The 17,527-nt window shown below is 41.8% G+C and overlaps 1 protein-coding gene across 2 annotated transcripts in view; it reads left to right on the top strand.

Moving 5' to 3' along the window:
- Nucleotides 1-17,527, top strand: part of TRAPPC9 (trafficking protein particle complex subunit 9) — a 353,693-nt gene that overhangs the window by 120,412 nt on the left and 215,754 nt on the right. For both annotated transcript variants that reach the window (XM_081323018.1, XM_081323017.1), the window contains 2 exons: nt 11,702-11,855; nt 17,122-17,212. In XM_081323018.1, coding sequence (XP_081179144.1) covers nt 11,702-11,855; nt 17,122-17,212 — 245 coding nt within the window. The remainder of the gene's footprint in view (nt 1-11,701; nt 11,856-17,121; nt 17,213-17,527) is intronic.

Here is a 17,527-nt window from a genome sequence, read left to right as displayed (position 1 = left end):
TCACGGCTACTATATGGTCTTCTAGGGTAAGTCGTGAATCTAGGAGGACTCCCAAGTTGCGAGCCCTGTCCACGGGGGGTAAAAGCTCACCCCCCATAGAAAGGGATGGAACATTTTGAATGTCCCGGGATGCCGGAATGTACAGCCACTCAGTCTTGTCAGGGTTGAGTTGAAGTCTGTTCCTCCCCATCCAGACCCGAACCGCCTCCAGGCAACGGGACATCACAGCGAGGGCATCACTGGGGTGGTTTGGGGTCGAAATGAAAAGTTGAGTATCATCAGCATATTGATGATACCCAACTCCAAAACCACGAATGATCTCACCCAGCGGTTTCATGTTGAATTTATTTTTGCGTCAGGGAGATTTTTTTGCAAATTTTTCCTATATGACAATATGTGGAGGTTGACTGGGAAGGAAAAACAGAAATTTAAAAAAACGAAATAGGAAAGGAAAGGAAATTCTATAAGAACAGTGGGGTCTAGTTTGGTGTAGTGGTTAAAGCATCAGACTGGAAAACAGGAAACCGTGAATTCAAGTTCTGCCTTAGCCATGAAAGCCAGCTGGGTGACCTTGGGCTTGGGCCAATCTCTCTCTGTCTCTCTCTGTCTCTCTCTCTCTCTGTGTGTCTCTCTCTCTCTCTCTGTCTCTCTCTCTCTCTCTCTCTCTCCAATCCACCTCACAGGGTTGTTGTTGTGGGGAAAATCGGAGGAGCAAGCTGTGTTGGACATGTTTGCCACCTTCAGTTATTTGTAAAAACAATAAGATTGAGATACAAATGACACAAATAAATGTCATGCGATATTGCAATTAACTAAACAGTACAGTTGTAACAGAGTGAGCGCCTGTTACTCGTCCCAGCTTCTGCCAACCTAGCAGTTCGAAAGCACGTAAAAATGCAAGTAGAAAAATAGGGACCACTACGGTGGGAAGGTAACAGCGTTCCGTGCGCCTTTGGCGTCTAGTCATGCCGGGCACATGACCACGGAGACGTCCTCGGACAAGCGCTGGCTCTTTGGCTTTGAAACGGAGATGAGCACCGGCCCCTAGAGTCAGAAACGACTAGCACGCATGTGCGGGGGAACCTTTACCTTTTTACAGTTGTACAAGCTGTTAATCAGGAGCTTAGCAGGGTTATGTTATAGCAATAGCAGTAGCACTTAGATTTATATACCACTTCACAGTGCTTTACAGCACACTTTAGGCGGTTTACAATGTCATCATATTGCCCCCAAGAATCCGCGTCCTCATTTTCCCGACCTCGGAAGCATGGATGGCCGAGCCAACCTTGAGCCCATCAGGATCGAACTCCTGGCTGTGGGCAGAGTCAGTCTGCCATACTCCATTCTAACCACTGCATCATCAGAGCTCATGATATACTAGAGTTCTCCCTAGAACAGGGGTAGGCAACCTTGGCTCTTTTATGACTTGTGGACTTCAGCTCCCAGAATTCCTGAGCCAGCAAGGCTCAGCTTGGAAACCTCTCCATTTCTCCTCAGCATGGCTGGCTCAGGAATTCTGGGAGTTGAAGTCCACGAGTCATAAAGCGGCCTAGGCCAGGGTTAGGCAACCTCGACCCTTTTATGACTGGCGGACTTCAACTCCCAGAATTCCTGAGCCAGCGTGGCTCAGCTTGGAAACCTCTCCCTTTCCCCTCAGCGTGGCTGGCTCAGGAATTCTGGGAGTTGAAGTCCCCGAGTCAAAAAAGAGCCAAGGTTGCCTACCCCTGCCCTAGAAGAAACAAATGTCATTTTAGAATAGTCTGGATTATCTGGTAACAATTGATAATTTGTATTCCACAAGCATTTCAGCAAGTTATTTTCCTTTTTAAAATCCAGCGATTTAATTCCACTTGTTGGCAACCTGATTGACTCACCTCTTCCCTTTCTCACAATAAAAAGAGTATATTTACCGCCAAAGCAAGTGAGCAATAAAAGGAAGAGCTGGACAGGAAGAAGATAGGCAAAGCATCTAATTAAAGGTGATTAAAAGTAGGAAAAGAGGTGAGGCATATCATTAAATGCCGCTCTTTCGTTTACATTTTAAAATAGTTTTGTAAATGCTCTTTTCTTTGGCAACCGAAGAAGGTGCTTGGTATAGAAAATTTAGGTTGATGTTGTATAATCAGCCTCCTGACGTCAAAAAAAGCCAAAAGTTTATATTTGATTATTGTTTCCTTGAGGAAAAACCACAATTTCCGAATTTCCAAGTCCCTTATTCTCCCTTCTGCATCAGTGGAGATTTTAATTTCATTTGTCTCAAAAACACATCAGTTATTCATTTATTATCATTTATGGCCATAAGATCAACCCTTTTGGCATTAATAAAGCCACAAGCCTCATCTGAAAGTATCAGCTGAGGCTTGAGAAGGGAAGATCTGATTGTGGAAAACAGGGGCAGCGTTTCCAATTTACGTTTCGTACGCATTCCTGGGAAATAATGAACTCACCTAAACAATAAGCCAGACAACAAAACCAAAAGCTGATCCCTGTAACCATTTGAAAGCTAAGATATCAGCCTGACCTCAATACCTGGGAAGATTCTGGAAAAGTCAAGCTCTTCTCCAAAGCACCTGAAGGCAGGACAAGAAGCAACGGATGGAAACTAGTCAAGGAGAGAAGCAACCTGGAACTAAGGAGAAACTTCCTGACAGTGAGAACAACTAAACAGTGGGACAACCTGCCTCCAGAAGCGGTGAATGCTCCAACACTGGAAGTTTTTAAGAAGAGACTGGACAGCCATTTGCCTGAAATGGTATAAGGTTTCCTGCCTGAGCAGGGGGTTGGGCTAGATGACCTCCAAGGTCCCTTCCAACTACTACTACTACTACTACTTCTTCTTCTTCTTCTTCTTCTTCTTCTTCTTCTTCTTCTTCTTCTTCTTCTTCTTCTTCTTCTTCTTCTTCTTCTTCTTGTTATTATTATTATTATTATTATTATTAAACTTATTCAGAGAGCATGAAACTCAAAGCATGAAATAATAATAATAATAATAATAATAATAATAATAATAATAATAATAATAATAATAATTGTTATTATTATTATTATTGTTATTATTATTATTATTATTATTATTATTATTTTGGCATCGGCTGTTTTCCTAGTATGTAAAATACAGATAGCCCTCCACTTATGGTCACCGCTGAGCCCAAAATTCTTGTGGTTAAGCCAAGATGGTTGTTAAGTCAATGTTGTCCCATTTTACGATGTCTCTTGCCACAGTTGTTAAGTGAATCACGACAGCTAACTAGTAACACAGTTTTTAGAGGAATCTGGCTTTCCCCATTGACTTTGCTTGTCAAAAGGTTGCAAAAAAGGGGACTCACGTGACCCCGGGACGCTGCGACCGACGTAAATATGAATCAGTTGCCAAGCATCCAAATTTTTGTCAGGCGACCCTGGGGATGCCGCAGTGGGTCGTAAGTGTGAAAAACGATAAGTCACTTTTTTTCAGTGCCGTTGTAATTTTGAACGGTCACTAAGCCAACTGTTGTAAGTCGAGGACTACCTGTATTGTGTTTTTTTTTAATACAGCACAGAGGATTTTTTTTTTTTTATTGAAGAGTACCCCGGACGAATTTTGAAACTGGAACATTATTCTATCTTGTCATATTTGATAGAAAGCTACGTGCTATTTTCAGAGACAATTTAAAAAGTCTCTAATTATAAATACATTTCCTCCTCCTCATTTTTGGAGGATGAGTGTAGGCCAGAGGGTTAGGGTCTCCTGAAAGATTGTGTTTTGTGTGTCTGATTGCTACCACTAGCAATCACTGCCACTGGGATTGCTTCTTCCTGGATCTTTTGTATGTGCACATGTGACACACAGGCTGCAGACCAACTCCAGATAACAGCTGGAAACTAAACATTTTTCTCATCCGCAACTTAAGGACCTAATGACATTCTTTTGAGGATCATCCAGTGTAGTTGTTACGAAGATGTTAAACCGTCTTTCCTAGCTCTTTTTTTTTTACTCTATGCTGCTTCTTGGAGTAGAACGAAAAGTATCAACGTTCTTTAAAGAGTGGCTGCTAACAGCAGCATCCAATTTCTTTTGTGACACAAATACTGCATTCCTCATTAATGGTGTCTTGAAATTGCCTTTAGTTGCTATAGTAACTCTTACCAGTTTTACACATAGTGTTTATTCTGAGAAAGGTTATTGTGGCAACTACTACTAATTGGGAAGCTTTCCCATAGAAGCTACTATTTTTAAGCTATGTTAACAATATTCCATCTGTTAAATATAGCAAAAAAAAAAAACAACAACAACAAACCCAAACAAACCCAAAACAAAACTGATAGATCAGCAAGAAACGGTAAATTTTAACCAACGCTCTTGCTTTTACTAAACGTAGGATAGATATACCGGTAGTTTCTGATTAGTGAGTGCGGAAGAGTTGATGTTACAGTTGACTACCATACTCAGTTGAAGGACTCTATATCCGAAATCACCTGGCAGCCCTTCCAAACAAACCATACTTGTTCAGTTTTCTCCCCTAATTGTAGTGATAAGAATTTAACAAATAACAGAGTTGGAAGGGACCTTGGAGGTCATCTAGTCCAACCCCTTGCTCAGGCAGGAAAATCAATACCATTTCAGACAAATGGCTGTCCAGTCTCTTCTTAACAACCTGCCTCCAGAAACGGTGGATGCTCCAATACTGGAAGTTTTTATCCCAGTATTGGAGCATCCACCGTTTCTGGAGGCAGGTTGTTCCCCTGGGTAATTTGTTCTAACAGGAAATTTCTCCTCAGTTCTTGGTTGCTTCTCTCCTTGGTTAGTTTCCATCCGTTGCTTCTTGTCCTGCCTTCAGGCGCTTTGGAGAATAGCTTGACTCCCTCCTGTTTGGGGCAGCCCCTGAGATATTGGAAGATATTGCTATCATGTCACCCCTACTCCTTCTTTTCATTAAACTAGACATTCTTGAACATTTAACATGCTAACTGAGCCCTGTAGAGTCTGAAGTGTAACTCTTGAATGTTTTGCAATTTCTCTGAACATTGCACTCTCTGACCCTGGAGTGAATTTGCTGGGATATCCACACTTGGGAAGATTGGCAACTGTCTTGTGTGTTTTCCAGTTCTGCGTAATCTTCCTCACTATAGAATGATAAAAGGGACGCGGTGGCTTAGTGGGTTAGGATGCTGAGCCTGTCGATCAGAAGGTCTGCAGTTTGCCGGGTTGAATCCCGAGTGCCGCGTAACAGAATGAGTGCCTGTTACTCGTCCCAGCTTCTGCCAACCTAGCAGTTCGAAAGCACGTAAAAATGCAAGTAGAAAAATAGGGACCACTACGGTGGGAAGGTAACAGTGTTCCGTGCGCCTTTGGCGTCTAGTCATGCCGGCCACATGACCACGGAGACGTCCTCGTCCTCTTTGGCTTTGAAACGGAGATGAGCACCGGCCCCTAGAGTCGGAAACGACTAGCACTACCTTTATAGAATGATGGATTTTAAGTTGCTTGGAAATGGCCTTATAGCCCTGCCCAGATTGATGGAGAGCAACAATTACTTGTCTAAAATCATTGCTGATGTTTTTTTTTTCCTCTTTGGCGTTGTGCTGGAACAGCAAACTCCTAAAACCTGGGCTTTGTCTCTCACACTGATGATCAGTTGATCAAGGGCACTTGATTGGCAGCACCTGACTGTCACTTAGCCTTTTCATACCTTCTGGGACAGTAACGGTGCACTCACACACAGCTTCTCCATTTTGGCTTTCTTTTTGTAAATAAATGATGATATGGTGTAACATGTCATGTGTTCTTGTTCATCTGAGGTTGTGCCTGCTTGCTTTTAAGAACTGCTAAGGACCAGGTGACTTTTACCTTATCCTGACAACGTAAAATCATAGAACTCAAAGAGTGTTTACTTTTTCAAACATGACTGTACATATACTGAAAAACGGCATGGTGAAAGTACAATTCCAAATTTTGGAAGAAGGTTTGGAATAACCAAATAAAAACAGAGGTCACATGGATATCGAATACAGAAAAAACAAGCAAAATGATGAACAAATTGAAAACATTTTAACAACAACAGAAATTATGAAAGAATTGGCGAAGAAGGCAAAAGAGTTATATGTGCACTAGGAAAAGATGAGCTTCATGGAGTTTGGCTCAGGGATCTTATTTATTTTACATTCTCGTCTTGCAACAACAACGACAACTTTATTGTCACTTTGAATGTACACCAATCGGCATACCTCAAAATGAAATTTCGTTGCATACAGCTCTCAAAGGGTCACCACCTCCAATATACACTCCTTGTTTGTGGCCAGCTCACGTTTGTTGTTGTTAGCTGCGAAGTCATGTCCGACCCATCGCGACCCCATGGACAACGTTCCTCCAGGCCTTCCTGTCCTCTACCATCTTCTGGAGTCCATTTACGCTCACGCCTACTGCTTCAGTGACTCCATCCAGCCACCTCATTCTCTGTCGTCCCCTTCTTCTCTTGCCCTCCACCTTTCCCAGCATGAGGCTCTTCTCCAGTGAGTCCTTCCTTCTCATTAGGTGTCCAAAGTATTTGAGTTTTAGCTTCAGGATCTGGCCTTCTAAAGAGCAGTCAGGGTTGATCTCCTCTAGGACTGACCGGTTTGATCGCCTTGCAGTCCAAGGGACTCGCAGGAGTCTTCTCCAGCACCATAGCTCAAAGGCCTCAATTCTTTGGCGCTCGGCCTTTCTTATGGTCCAGCTTTCACTGCCATACATTGCAACTGGGAAGACCATAGCCTTGACTATACACACTTTTGTTGGCAGGGTGATGTCTCTGCTTTTTAGTGTGCTGTCTAGATTTGCCATGGCTTTCCTCCCCAGGAGCAAGCGTCTTTTAATTTCTTGGCTACAGTCCCCATCTGCGGTGATCTTGGAGCCCAGGAAAATAAAATCTGTCACTACCTCCATTTCTTCCCCATCTATTTGCCTGGAATTGAGAGGGCCGGATGCCATGATCTTGGTTTTCTTAATGTTTAGTTTCAACCCAAGTTTTGCACTCTCCTTCTTCACTCGCAACAAGAGGCTCTTTAGTTCCTCTTCACTTTCTGCCATTAGAGTGACTAACTTTTAATTCAAATTTGTGCAGAGTAGTGGCAGAGAGCATTGTATTTTATTTCCCCCTTTAAGTGGGAAAACCATATGAGCAACTGTTTCTCGTGTGCTGAAGATAAAGCTCTGATGCTGAGCCACCTCTTGTAGAGAAATCAAAGAAGAAATAGAAAGGTTACATTTATACCACCTGTATACTTAAAGCTGGGGATGGGCAGGCACTCCATACGGCAGCTCATTATCCAATAATTGAAATGCACTCGAAAGAATGTGCTATATATCTGCTGAAGTCCACGAGGGGTATGTAGCTCTTCAAGATGAAACGAATAACACTGCATTGTGATCGTACTCTTTTCCAGTAAGGTGATAGACCCAATCAATTCTTAAGCATCCTTCAAAAAGAAACGATGATATATATTACTTAAATCCGAAATTTCAGGTTTTACACTTCTGCAGGCCTCTGAAATACCATTATTAGAAGCGCTGTTGCAAGAGGAGTAACACGGACAAGTAAATCAGTGCAAAATTAAATCAGCAAGCCGAAGAAGTGAAATCTTTCCTTTGCGTACTCTTAAGCTTGAGACCGAGGGATTGGAACAATAAAGCATCGCCCTTTATTAAATATTATCTTCATAGATGAAAAGTGCTTAGGGGATTTGAGACGTGTTAATCAGCAGGCATACAAATGAATACTTGTAACTGTTACAATTCATCAAGCAAAAGCTTTAGCTCCTCAATTTACAACCACTCATGTGGCGACTGATGTTACCGGTGGCGCTGAAAAAAATGACTTAGGACTGATTCCCACACTTAACGACTATTGCAGCATCCCTGGGGTCAATTTGATCAAAGTGTGGGTGTTTGACAACTGGCATGTATTTATGACAATCACAGCATCCCAGGGTCACGTGATTGCCATCTGTAACCTTCCAAGGGGGCTTCAAACAAGCAAAGTTAGTGGGGGGAGCCAGATTCGTTTAATGACCATGTGATTCGCTGAACAACCGTGGCATAAAAGGTTGTTAAAATAAGGTACAATTTACCTAACAATCACGTCACTTAGGGAGGGAAATTCCCATTCCAACTGTGGCTGTAAGTGAAGGACTAACTATTATTTGTAGCATTAGATCAGATTTTAATCTCTAAAATGTTTTTTTTCTAAATTAAAGCTTCTGCCTGCGATCCGTTGTAAAGTGTAACATTTAAAATAGGTTGCCCTATGTGCCTATTTGTGTTTATCCTGACTTAAGATTTTTCCCTTTGGTTTCTATTTTAAATGCTGGCTTTGGGTTGTCATAAATAAAACTTAAGTTATCTTCACTACAGGAAGGCAAATTTAATAACTGGTGCCTTTACAATTTTCCTAACGGTTTTTATAAGCAGACCCTGAGGCAAATTTTAATCATTGTGATGAGATCATGATTCCTTCACAGTTAATTGAGATAAGATTTAATTTAATTTAAATTAATTTAATTTAATTTATTAATATTTCTATACCGCCCTTCTCCCGAAGGACTCAGGGCGGTGAACAGGGCAAAGATGATCCCAAAGTTCATGGAATCATTCTGTGTCATCCGTGAACACATTCTTTGTCATTTTGCTGGTAAAAATGCCAGAACTGTGGATGATATGGAACAAGCACTAACAATAGCAGTAGCCCTTAGACTTATATACCGCTTCACAGTGTTTTACAGCCCTTTCTAAGCGGTTTACAGAGTCAGCCTCTTGCCCCTAACAATCTGGGTCCTCATTTTACCGACCTTTGAAGGATGGAAGGGTGAGTCAATCTTGAGCATCCTCAGGATCGAACTGCTGGCAGTTGGCAGAATTAGCCTGCAATATTGTATTCTAACCACTGCGCCACCATGGTGACAGCACGAATCAAGGTTTGGTACAACCTCGCATAAGCTTGGTATAATTGGTCCATTATAGATTAGTAGTTAAATCCATACAGCTGATCTGTAATCCCATTAGCCCATCAGTCTTTGACAAGGGAATGATGAATTTTTTATATAATCCTTACTATAGATTATAGGTTGAGCGATGTGGGGGGCCTAGTGGTGAAGATGCTCGCCTTCCACTTGGAAGGTTGAGAGTTCCAATGCTGGGTAGCGGCAGATGTTTCTCTGCTAGCGTGCAAAGAAAAAAATATCTGTTGCAAACTCCGTGTGGCTTCAGGAAGGGCATCCGGCCTTTAAATGCCCAGCTCCCTGCAGTGGCCCTGACTCTGCCCCAAATTAAGAGATTACTGGGTTGTAAAAAGGGAGTTACTGTAGATATAGGTCCCAGAAATAGAAGTCTGATAAAAGGTACCCCCCTCTTAAAAAAATATATGCTAGCAAAAACTTTGAATGGAGTTTTGTAGAAGTCTTGTCTGGCTAGAAATGAGATTCAGCTTGTGCAAATAGGCCTATTCAGTAGAAGTTCAGAACCAACGGAATAACAGAATTCTAGTCCAACCCCCTGCTCTGGCAGGAAACCCTGTAGTTATTTCAGACAAACTTGGTTGTCCAAGCTGTTCTGAAAAAGTTCCAGTGATGGAGCACCCACAGCTTCTGCAGGCAAGCCAGTCCACTGATCCATTGCTCTAACTGTCAGGAGGTTTCTCCTTAGTTCTAGGTTGCTTCTCTCCTTGGTTAGTTTCCATCCGTTGCTTCTTGTCCTGCCTTGAGGCGCTTGGGAGAATAGCTTGACTCCCTCTTCTTTGGGGCAGCCCCTGAGATATTGGAAGGCTGCTATCATGTCTCCCCTCGTCCTTCTCTTCATTAGACATACCCAATTCCAGCATCCGTTCCTTATATGTTTTAGCCTCCAGACCTCTAATCATCTTCGTTGCTCTTCTCTGCACTCTTTCCAGACTCTCAACATCTTTTTTATATCACGGGGATCAAAACTGGATATTCCAAGTGTGGCCTTACCAAGGCATTATAAAGTGGTATTAATACTTCACGTGATCTTGATTCTATCCCTCTGTTAATGCAGCCTAGCACTGTGTTGGCTTTTTTGGCAGCTGCAGCACATGGCTGGCTCATATTTAAGCGATTGTCCACTTAACCCCAAGATCCCTCTCACGATTACTACTATTGAGGCAGGTACCACCTATACTATACCTATGGATTTGTGGGGTTTATTTTTTGCCTAAAAGTAGAACCTTTGTTGCAGGTTGTTGAACAAGGAGCTCTTAGCTGGAGATAAGTAGTCTTGATTTGGGAAGTTCAGAATCGGATCCATGTCTGCAAATACTTAACCTTTTTTTATTGCTCTTCACGTTGTCAGTCTGTTAACTGAGGATAGTCTGTTAACTGAGGATATCAGTGTAGCATTGCAAAATGTTTGGAGTGTAAAAAATAGTTGATAGGAGTTGTTTTGCTTCCAGATATTCAAGTCTCCCTGGCAATTATAAATGTGAGAGGCATAGATAATCTGGAATTTAAAACAAAAGAGGGAATGAAGATGACTTAATCTGGCCTCGATTGGATTTTTGGTATTCCGTAAAGATTACAATGGATCCAGGGCATACAGGTGGTGTACACTAATATAGTCTGAAAGTAGTATATTTAACATCAGCATAATCTAGGGAGCATACCAGATGTTGGTTTTCAAGAAACCTATATTTTCAGGAGGCCCCCATATTTCCCTAAGGAATATTGATCAAAATATCCCCCTTGGAAATGCTACCTTCATGAGTTATTCTGTGAAACTTATATATATCCTTTAAAAAAAAAGTCCTTTACACGTCCATGTGTAATTTGCTCTGACACTAGCAGGACACTTAACTTTGAGAAGGTGTAGAAGTAGATTGTTTGTCAGGTTCTTAAACATTTTCACTGGCGTTGCAATAATGTCTTGGCTGCCACCTTGGAGTTTATGACAGATGAGGGCCAGTACTATCTGATCTTTTCAACCCTATCCAATAAACTTTGTATTATCAAGCTAGGGAATTATTGGAGTTGTCCCTTTATGAAAGCTACAAAAATGTCTGCAGGAAAGTGCCCTGTGCCACTTTTTTTTTGCCGGGCAGAATTATTAGGTAATTGCTTTAAAATCTAGCCTGGTTCCTCAGAGATAAAAGAGTTATAAATTGGTCTCTAATCCAACCCTTCCATTTCAGATACTGCTGGATAAAACCAATTGCACTATTGAGGGAAGACGGCGTATTACAGCATTGTGCCTGCAGAAATCCTCCTTCGTGCGTTTCCCTTTTCTGCCCTTCTTCCCTTTACTGCAGTCCTCGACTTGTAACAATCCCAATTTGGGACGGGACTTTCAATTTCTTAAGTGATGTGTTCATAAAGGGCGACATCACGTGACCATATTGCTTAGCGATGGACATCCTGGTGCATTTGCAGTCGTAAGTCCAGATGCCTGGGTCATTAAGTGGGAAGCGGAGGGAATCCTAGGTAAAGAACACGGGAGAGGATGAGGGAGGCTCTGGACAGATTGGCCCACCGTGAAAAAAGATTGTAAAATCGGATGCGGTCACACAATGGACTCGCTTAACGACATGAGCAAAACTGCAGTCACTTGCAGTCGTAAGTCGAGGACTGCCTTCCATCACTGTTTCCTGTTATTTAACTGAGGTGGCGCGTAATGGCCGGGCGATCCACCAAATGTTCCACCAATGTTTTGCCAGTAAATTATTTCTCTTTTCAATTGTAGCATGGCTATACAAGTGGACAAGTTCAACTTTGAAAGTTACCCAAACTCGCCCGGTGAAAGAGCACAATATACAAATCCAAAGCAGTTGGAAGAAGAGAAGAAGCAAGCAAAAAGCCAGGAGATCAACAGCAAGTTAGACATTGTCTGGAAAATTATATCCTTTTTTGCCCCCCCCACTAGAAATTCTCGAGCGGGACTATGAGCTTTGATTCATTTCTAGGAACGCGGATGAAAAAGCTGTGGTTTTAAAAATGGAGCATTTTCACACCATCGCAGACTTTTAAACTAATTTTAAGGAACTTCTCTCTAGGCTTCTTTGAAAGCCACCTTCAGCTGAGTGTTCTACACAGCTTTCGTGTTTTAAATAAGGAAGAACTGCAGTGTATAATTTTATGAACATTGGCATAACTTGGCATCTTCCAAGACGTCCCTTTGAGAATATCAGTAAAAAAATAGAAATCTGACTCCTGACCGCAATCCATGGGATATAAGGAGAAGAAATATGGTTGAGAGAGAGAGGCTAGAAATATTTTTTCCCCTCTGGTCCCAGAGGCATTGAAAGTGGCAGACGTAGCTTTTCATGGAAAGTACAGAGCCAAGTGCAGGAAATTGGGAGTTGGAATAACAGAATAACAAGAGTTGGGAAGAATCTTGGAGGTCTTCTAATCTAACTGCCTGCTCAGGCAAGAAATCCTATACCAGGTTTAGGGAAACCTTGGCTCTTTTATGACTTGTGGACTTCAATACCCAGAATGCCTGAACCAGCCATGCTGACTCAGGAATTCTGGGAGTTGAAGTCCACAAGTCATAAAAGAGCCAAGGTTTCCCTACGCCTGCACTATACTATTTCAGACAAATGGCTGTCCAGTCTCTTCTTAAAAACTGCCAGCGTTGGAGCATTCACAGCTTCTGGAGGCAGGTTGTTCCACTGGTTAATTGTTCTAAGGAAGTTTCTCCTTATTTCTAGGCTGCTTCTCTCCTTGATTAGTTTCCATCCGTTGCTTCTTGTCCTTCCTTCGGGTGCTTTGGAGAATAGCTTGACTCCCTGATATCATGTCACCCCTAGTCCTTATTTTCATTAAACTAGGCATATCCAATTCCAGCAAGGGTTTTAGTCAAGGCGGTTTAAATGAATACAGGTTTATTGCATGCTAACACTCTCTACAAAGATCTAAAATACTAAACGATCACAGCAAATTGGCAGCAGATAAGTTTCAACAGAATTCAAAATGGGCTGGACTTTGATCTCTTGTGGGTGCAAAGGGACTCCAGATTGATGACATGCTTGACCCCTCCCTCCAGCTTAGCCTGGTCATCTCCTACACACAAAGGTCCATTGATTAAAAGCACACCTTTGCTTTACGTCTCTTTCACAATACATTCTTTGGGGTGCTTCATATATCATCTTTGAGCATTGATGTATCTCTCTATTATTTTTAAAGAGTATATTGCCTCTCAGTGGAAGGTCGTGAGACCATGGGCTACAGCAGTGTAAATGCAAACTTTTATTGTTCCATACAGAACAGAGAATTCAGAACCTTTTAAATATCTGCATTCCCCAGTTTATATTCTAGGGTTTTCCCTTCCACTCATCTGACATAAGTGATACTTGGTTAGCCTCTTGGTGACTTTGAGAGGTAGCTGTCATGGGATTTTCTGAACTTTGGAATGGGAATATTTTCCCCCCTCAAATCAATACCAAACTAGAATACATGTAGATTTAGTTTGCTCTCACAAATGGGGAGCCAGTTCCTCTCCAAATCAAGAGAGAGCCCAGAAAAAAGGATCAAAAGCATGAAGGACTTAGTGGATGAAAGCAGGGCTAAAGCCCATCAAGTGTAGGTAAGCAGACTATTCTTTTGAACCCTTGGAGCAGAAATCGGTGAGAGAAAATTGGCTTAGGTAGAAAGAATGGACAAACTGGTTGGAGTCCCTTTGCGGTCGTATTTTGTCCATGGGCATGATATCAAATGAGTAGGAATCTTTTTGTGTGTTCTCAGAGCATGCACAGTCTTATTGCACTGAGATAACCCAGGAGTAAACACAGCAAACAGTGGTCTATATTAAATGGTGGTTTATATTACACTACCTACAATATCATACACCAGGAACAAGATACGTACACGTGGTAATACAGCAAAATCCAACACACAGCAGTTACAGCAGGAAACGGATGAGAGAGAAACACTCCAGCAAAGCCTTCCCTTTTATACACAGGCTCTTAAAGGGATACAGACCCTGCCTGCTCTTAAAGAGACACAGACCCTGCTGAGTCATTGCATCATCCACCTTATATTTAGTGGTGGGATTCAGCCCATTCACACCACTTCGGCAGAACCGGTAGCTAATTTTTTGTTGCCCAGGCCCAGAATGGACTTCTGGAAGCAACATCCACACAGAGAACCGGTTCATATATTTTGAATCCCACCACTGCTTATATTACATTACATCATTACCCTGACGTGTGTAAGACAAACAGATCATAGTTAGGAAGAGTTTCTGCCCAGCTTCTTATTATAAAACACTATATATTGGAACATACAGATTCTCCTTCACATAGAACTATCTTTTTAGGTTTCTAATAATACAATTTTTTTTTAAAAAAATCTTATTTAAATAAGAACCTTTAGCAATTTTCTGTGTTTTTCCCCCCAACTATTCAAATTCCAGTATTGGAAAGCTTCTACATCTTAATGTAGCATGTGCTAATGGCATCTGCTCTTGTCTATGCAGCAGAATGTTGTTTCTGCTATTCAGCGTTTGAGCAGATGGCAGACAATTTTTAGACTGGTTAATATTGTTCAGCCCTTTCATTCGATTAATATTTTCTAAATATTTAATAAGGCACTTCAGATTTTAGCGGCCTATCTGGAGTAGTTTTCCGAGCGAAAAGGGACAATTTTTTGGTAAGGAATTTGGCTGGAATTTTGAAAGAGAAATAAAAGAGCACTCGTACTTGGATGCAAAAATGAAAATTCACAATTTAGCAAAACGTCTGATGTGGATAGAAAAAAAGAAGAAGCTCTTTTTCTGTTTTTCGTGTATTTTTAAATATATCTAGAGAAGGATGCCATATGCTCCTGAAATCCCCCACCACCACCGTTAGACATTGCTGGTGTCAGGCACAATAATCAGGAAGCAAATGACTACGGGTTTATTGCAATTAACCAATGGAACATTTTGCCTCCAGAAGTTGTGGGCGCTCCATCACTGGAGGCTTTCAAAAAGAGACTGGATAACTATTTGTCTGAAATGGTATAGGATCTCCTGCTCGAGCAGGGGGTTGGATTAGAAGACCTCTGATCTCCTTCCCAATTCTGTTATTCTATGTCCGTGGTGGCGAACCTATGGCATGTGTGCCACAGGTGGCGCGCAGAGCCCTCTCTGTGGGCACACGCACCGTCGCCCCAGTTCTAGGCCTTCAGCTGGGTTTTATAAATCCTTTTTGCTTTAGGCCTCCGCCATGTGCAAAAAAAAAAAGGGTTCAATCAATCAATTTCAACTTCTCGCGGGGAAAAAAAAAGATCTTGCAAAGTTGGAATTGATCAATTGAACCTTTTAGTCCCACCCAGTCTGCCACGCCCACCCAATTGGCCACACCCATCCAATGGGCCACGCCTACCCGGCACCCGACGATACCAAGTTGCCAAGCATCAGGACTTTGGTCACATGATCATAGAGATTTTGCAAAGGCCGTAACTTTGGAAAATGGTCACAAGTCACATTTTTGTCAGTGCCGTTGTAACATTGAGCGGTCGCTAAGTGAACTATCGTAAGTCAAGGACTACTTGTAGGGCCAAAAATGAGTGCTCTTAGGGGCCCCTTTCAGTCATTGTTGACTTCTGGCAACTGCCTGGGCTAGTCCCTGTAGTTTTTTCCAGAAATGGTTTGCCATTTCTTGCTTTTAAGAGCCGAGAGAGAATGACTGGCCCAAGGTCACCCGGTTGGCTTTCTGTCGAAGGGGGGACTAGAACTCACAGCCTCCCAGTTTCTACCTTTAACCACCACACCAAACTGAATAATAATAATAAAAAAGATCATCAGTACTGCCAAGTTTACAACGGAAGTAACAGCAGAGAATTTTTAAGAAGAGACTAGACAATCACCTGTCTGAGACGGTATAGGTACTCCTGCTTGAGCAGGGGGCTGGACTAGAAGACCTCCAAGGTCCCTTCCAGGTCTATTCTATTCTACCCTACCCTACCCTACCCTACCCTACCCTACCCTACTCTACTCTACTCTATTCTAAATTATAGATAGATATATCTATTAATCATTACAAGCATTTTTGTTAGTATAGTTTCTATTTGTAAAACTCTTTATTTATTGGTGCTAAAGTAGGACATTCACTCACCTGTATTTATTCCTATGGGAAATTATAAGTGAAACATCTTCTTAATTAAATGCCGGAGGTCAAACTACATAGCAAAGTGATTAAGGGCTGAGAAACAGTAGAGGCAGTGGAATTAATTGATGTCTGCAAATAAGGGTTATGTTGAAATTACCTGAAAGGAAAAATGAAATTTGACCACCAGCTTCTTTGACTTCCTTCAAGATGGAGGGCATTAATTTAATATAGTTCAGCAATTATTGATAGTAAGTGTGAATACAGGTGCTCCTCGACTTAACAACAGTTTGTTTAGCAATCGTTTGAAGGTACAACGTTATCGGAAAAAGTGACATGACCATTTTTCACACAACCGTTGAAGCATCCCCAGGGTCACATGATCAATGTTCAGATGCTTGGCAAGTGACTCGTGTTTATGACGGTTGCAGTGTCCCGGGGTCATGTGATCAGCTTTTGAGATCTTTTGACAAAGTCTATAGATTCATTTATTTCTACCTTACAGGACATTTTAAAAACTTGGGAAGACATCAAATCTCCTTTCCTTTTGTTCTATCATGCTCCATGGGAATTACAGGCCCAACACATATTTTGGGGAAGACTTTAGTATACAGTAATTGTAAAGATATAATAGTGATCACACACTTGACTTAGAGTAGTTTCGCCTCTTCCTGTGATATCTAGGTTACTTGGCTCAGAACCCAGGTTTCTTTTTGGCACAGATTGCTTATCAAACTAAGCCACCCTGTACGGAATAACAAATTGCTGCAAACATCCAACCTGGTAACACACTAAGCCATAATTAATAGTTTACCAATAAACCACTTGAGAGCTTATCTAAAGCTCTTTGGTTCAAGTGCTGACCATAACATCCACGAGCAGCATGGGCTAAATTTCCCAATTATTGTAGCTTCTTTTTTTCCTATCCTAAAGGAAAATATTTGAACGAAACTTGACTGTGGTGGGACCTTGAATTCTTACTTTGATCTCCATCCGCTGAATTTTTTTGTACGGATTTGCCCTGAAAGTCTGTGTTATTGTGTTTCTTTTCAATACTCCTTAACTTATCATTTACCCCTCTATGAAGCGTGAAGGGGAGGCAAGCGTGGAAGGGATCCTTAATCAGGTTGTCCTGGATCACCTACAGTTGGCGCCTCTCCATTGGGGTGAGTCATGCGAAGACTGATAGTTTGGCAAAGTCGATTTTCTACTTTGGGTTTGCTTCTTGCTGAAATACTTTGCAAAAAGCACCGAGAAACTTCTTCAAAAGTGGAACAACGCAAAATGCCACTTGTGCTTTTTTCGGAGGGGATCATTTATTAAATCTTTGAAGTGAAATGGCTTACTATGAAATTATCGCCTCTATATTTAGGTCATGTAGTCATGGGGAATCATCCCGAGTAGACGTTATTTTCCTCAAAAGCAGTTGCGAAGTGCTGGGTTATAGTTTTGCTGTCTGCTCCAGTGGGCTGGAGGTGTGT

This window comes from Vipera berus (assembly GCF_964194415.1).
Source record: "Vipera berus genome assembly, chromosome: 3".
Taxonomy (NCBI): domain Eukaryota; kingdom Metazoa; phylum Chordata; class Lepidosauria; order Squamata; family Viperidae; genus Vipera; species Vipera berus.
The sequence above is the reverse complement of the archived record's forward strand: the minus strand, read 5'-3'. Positions and strand labels throughout refer to the sequence as shown.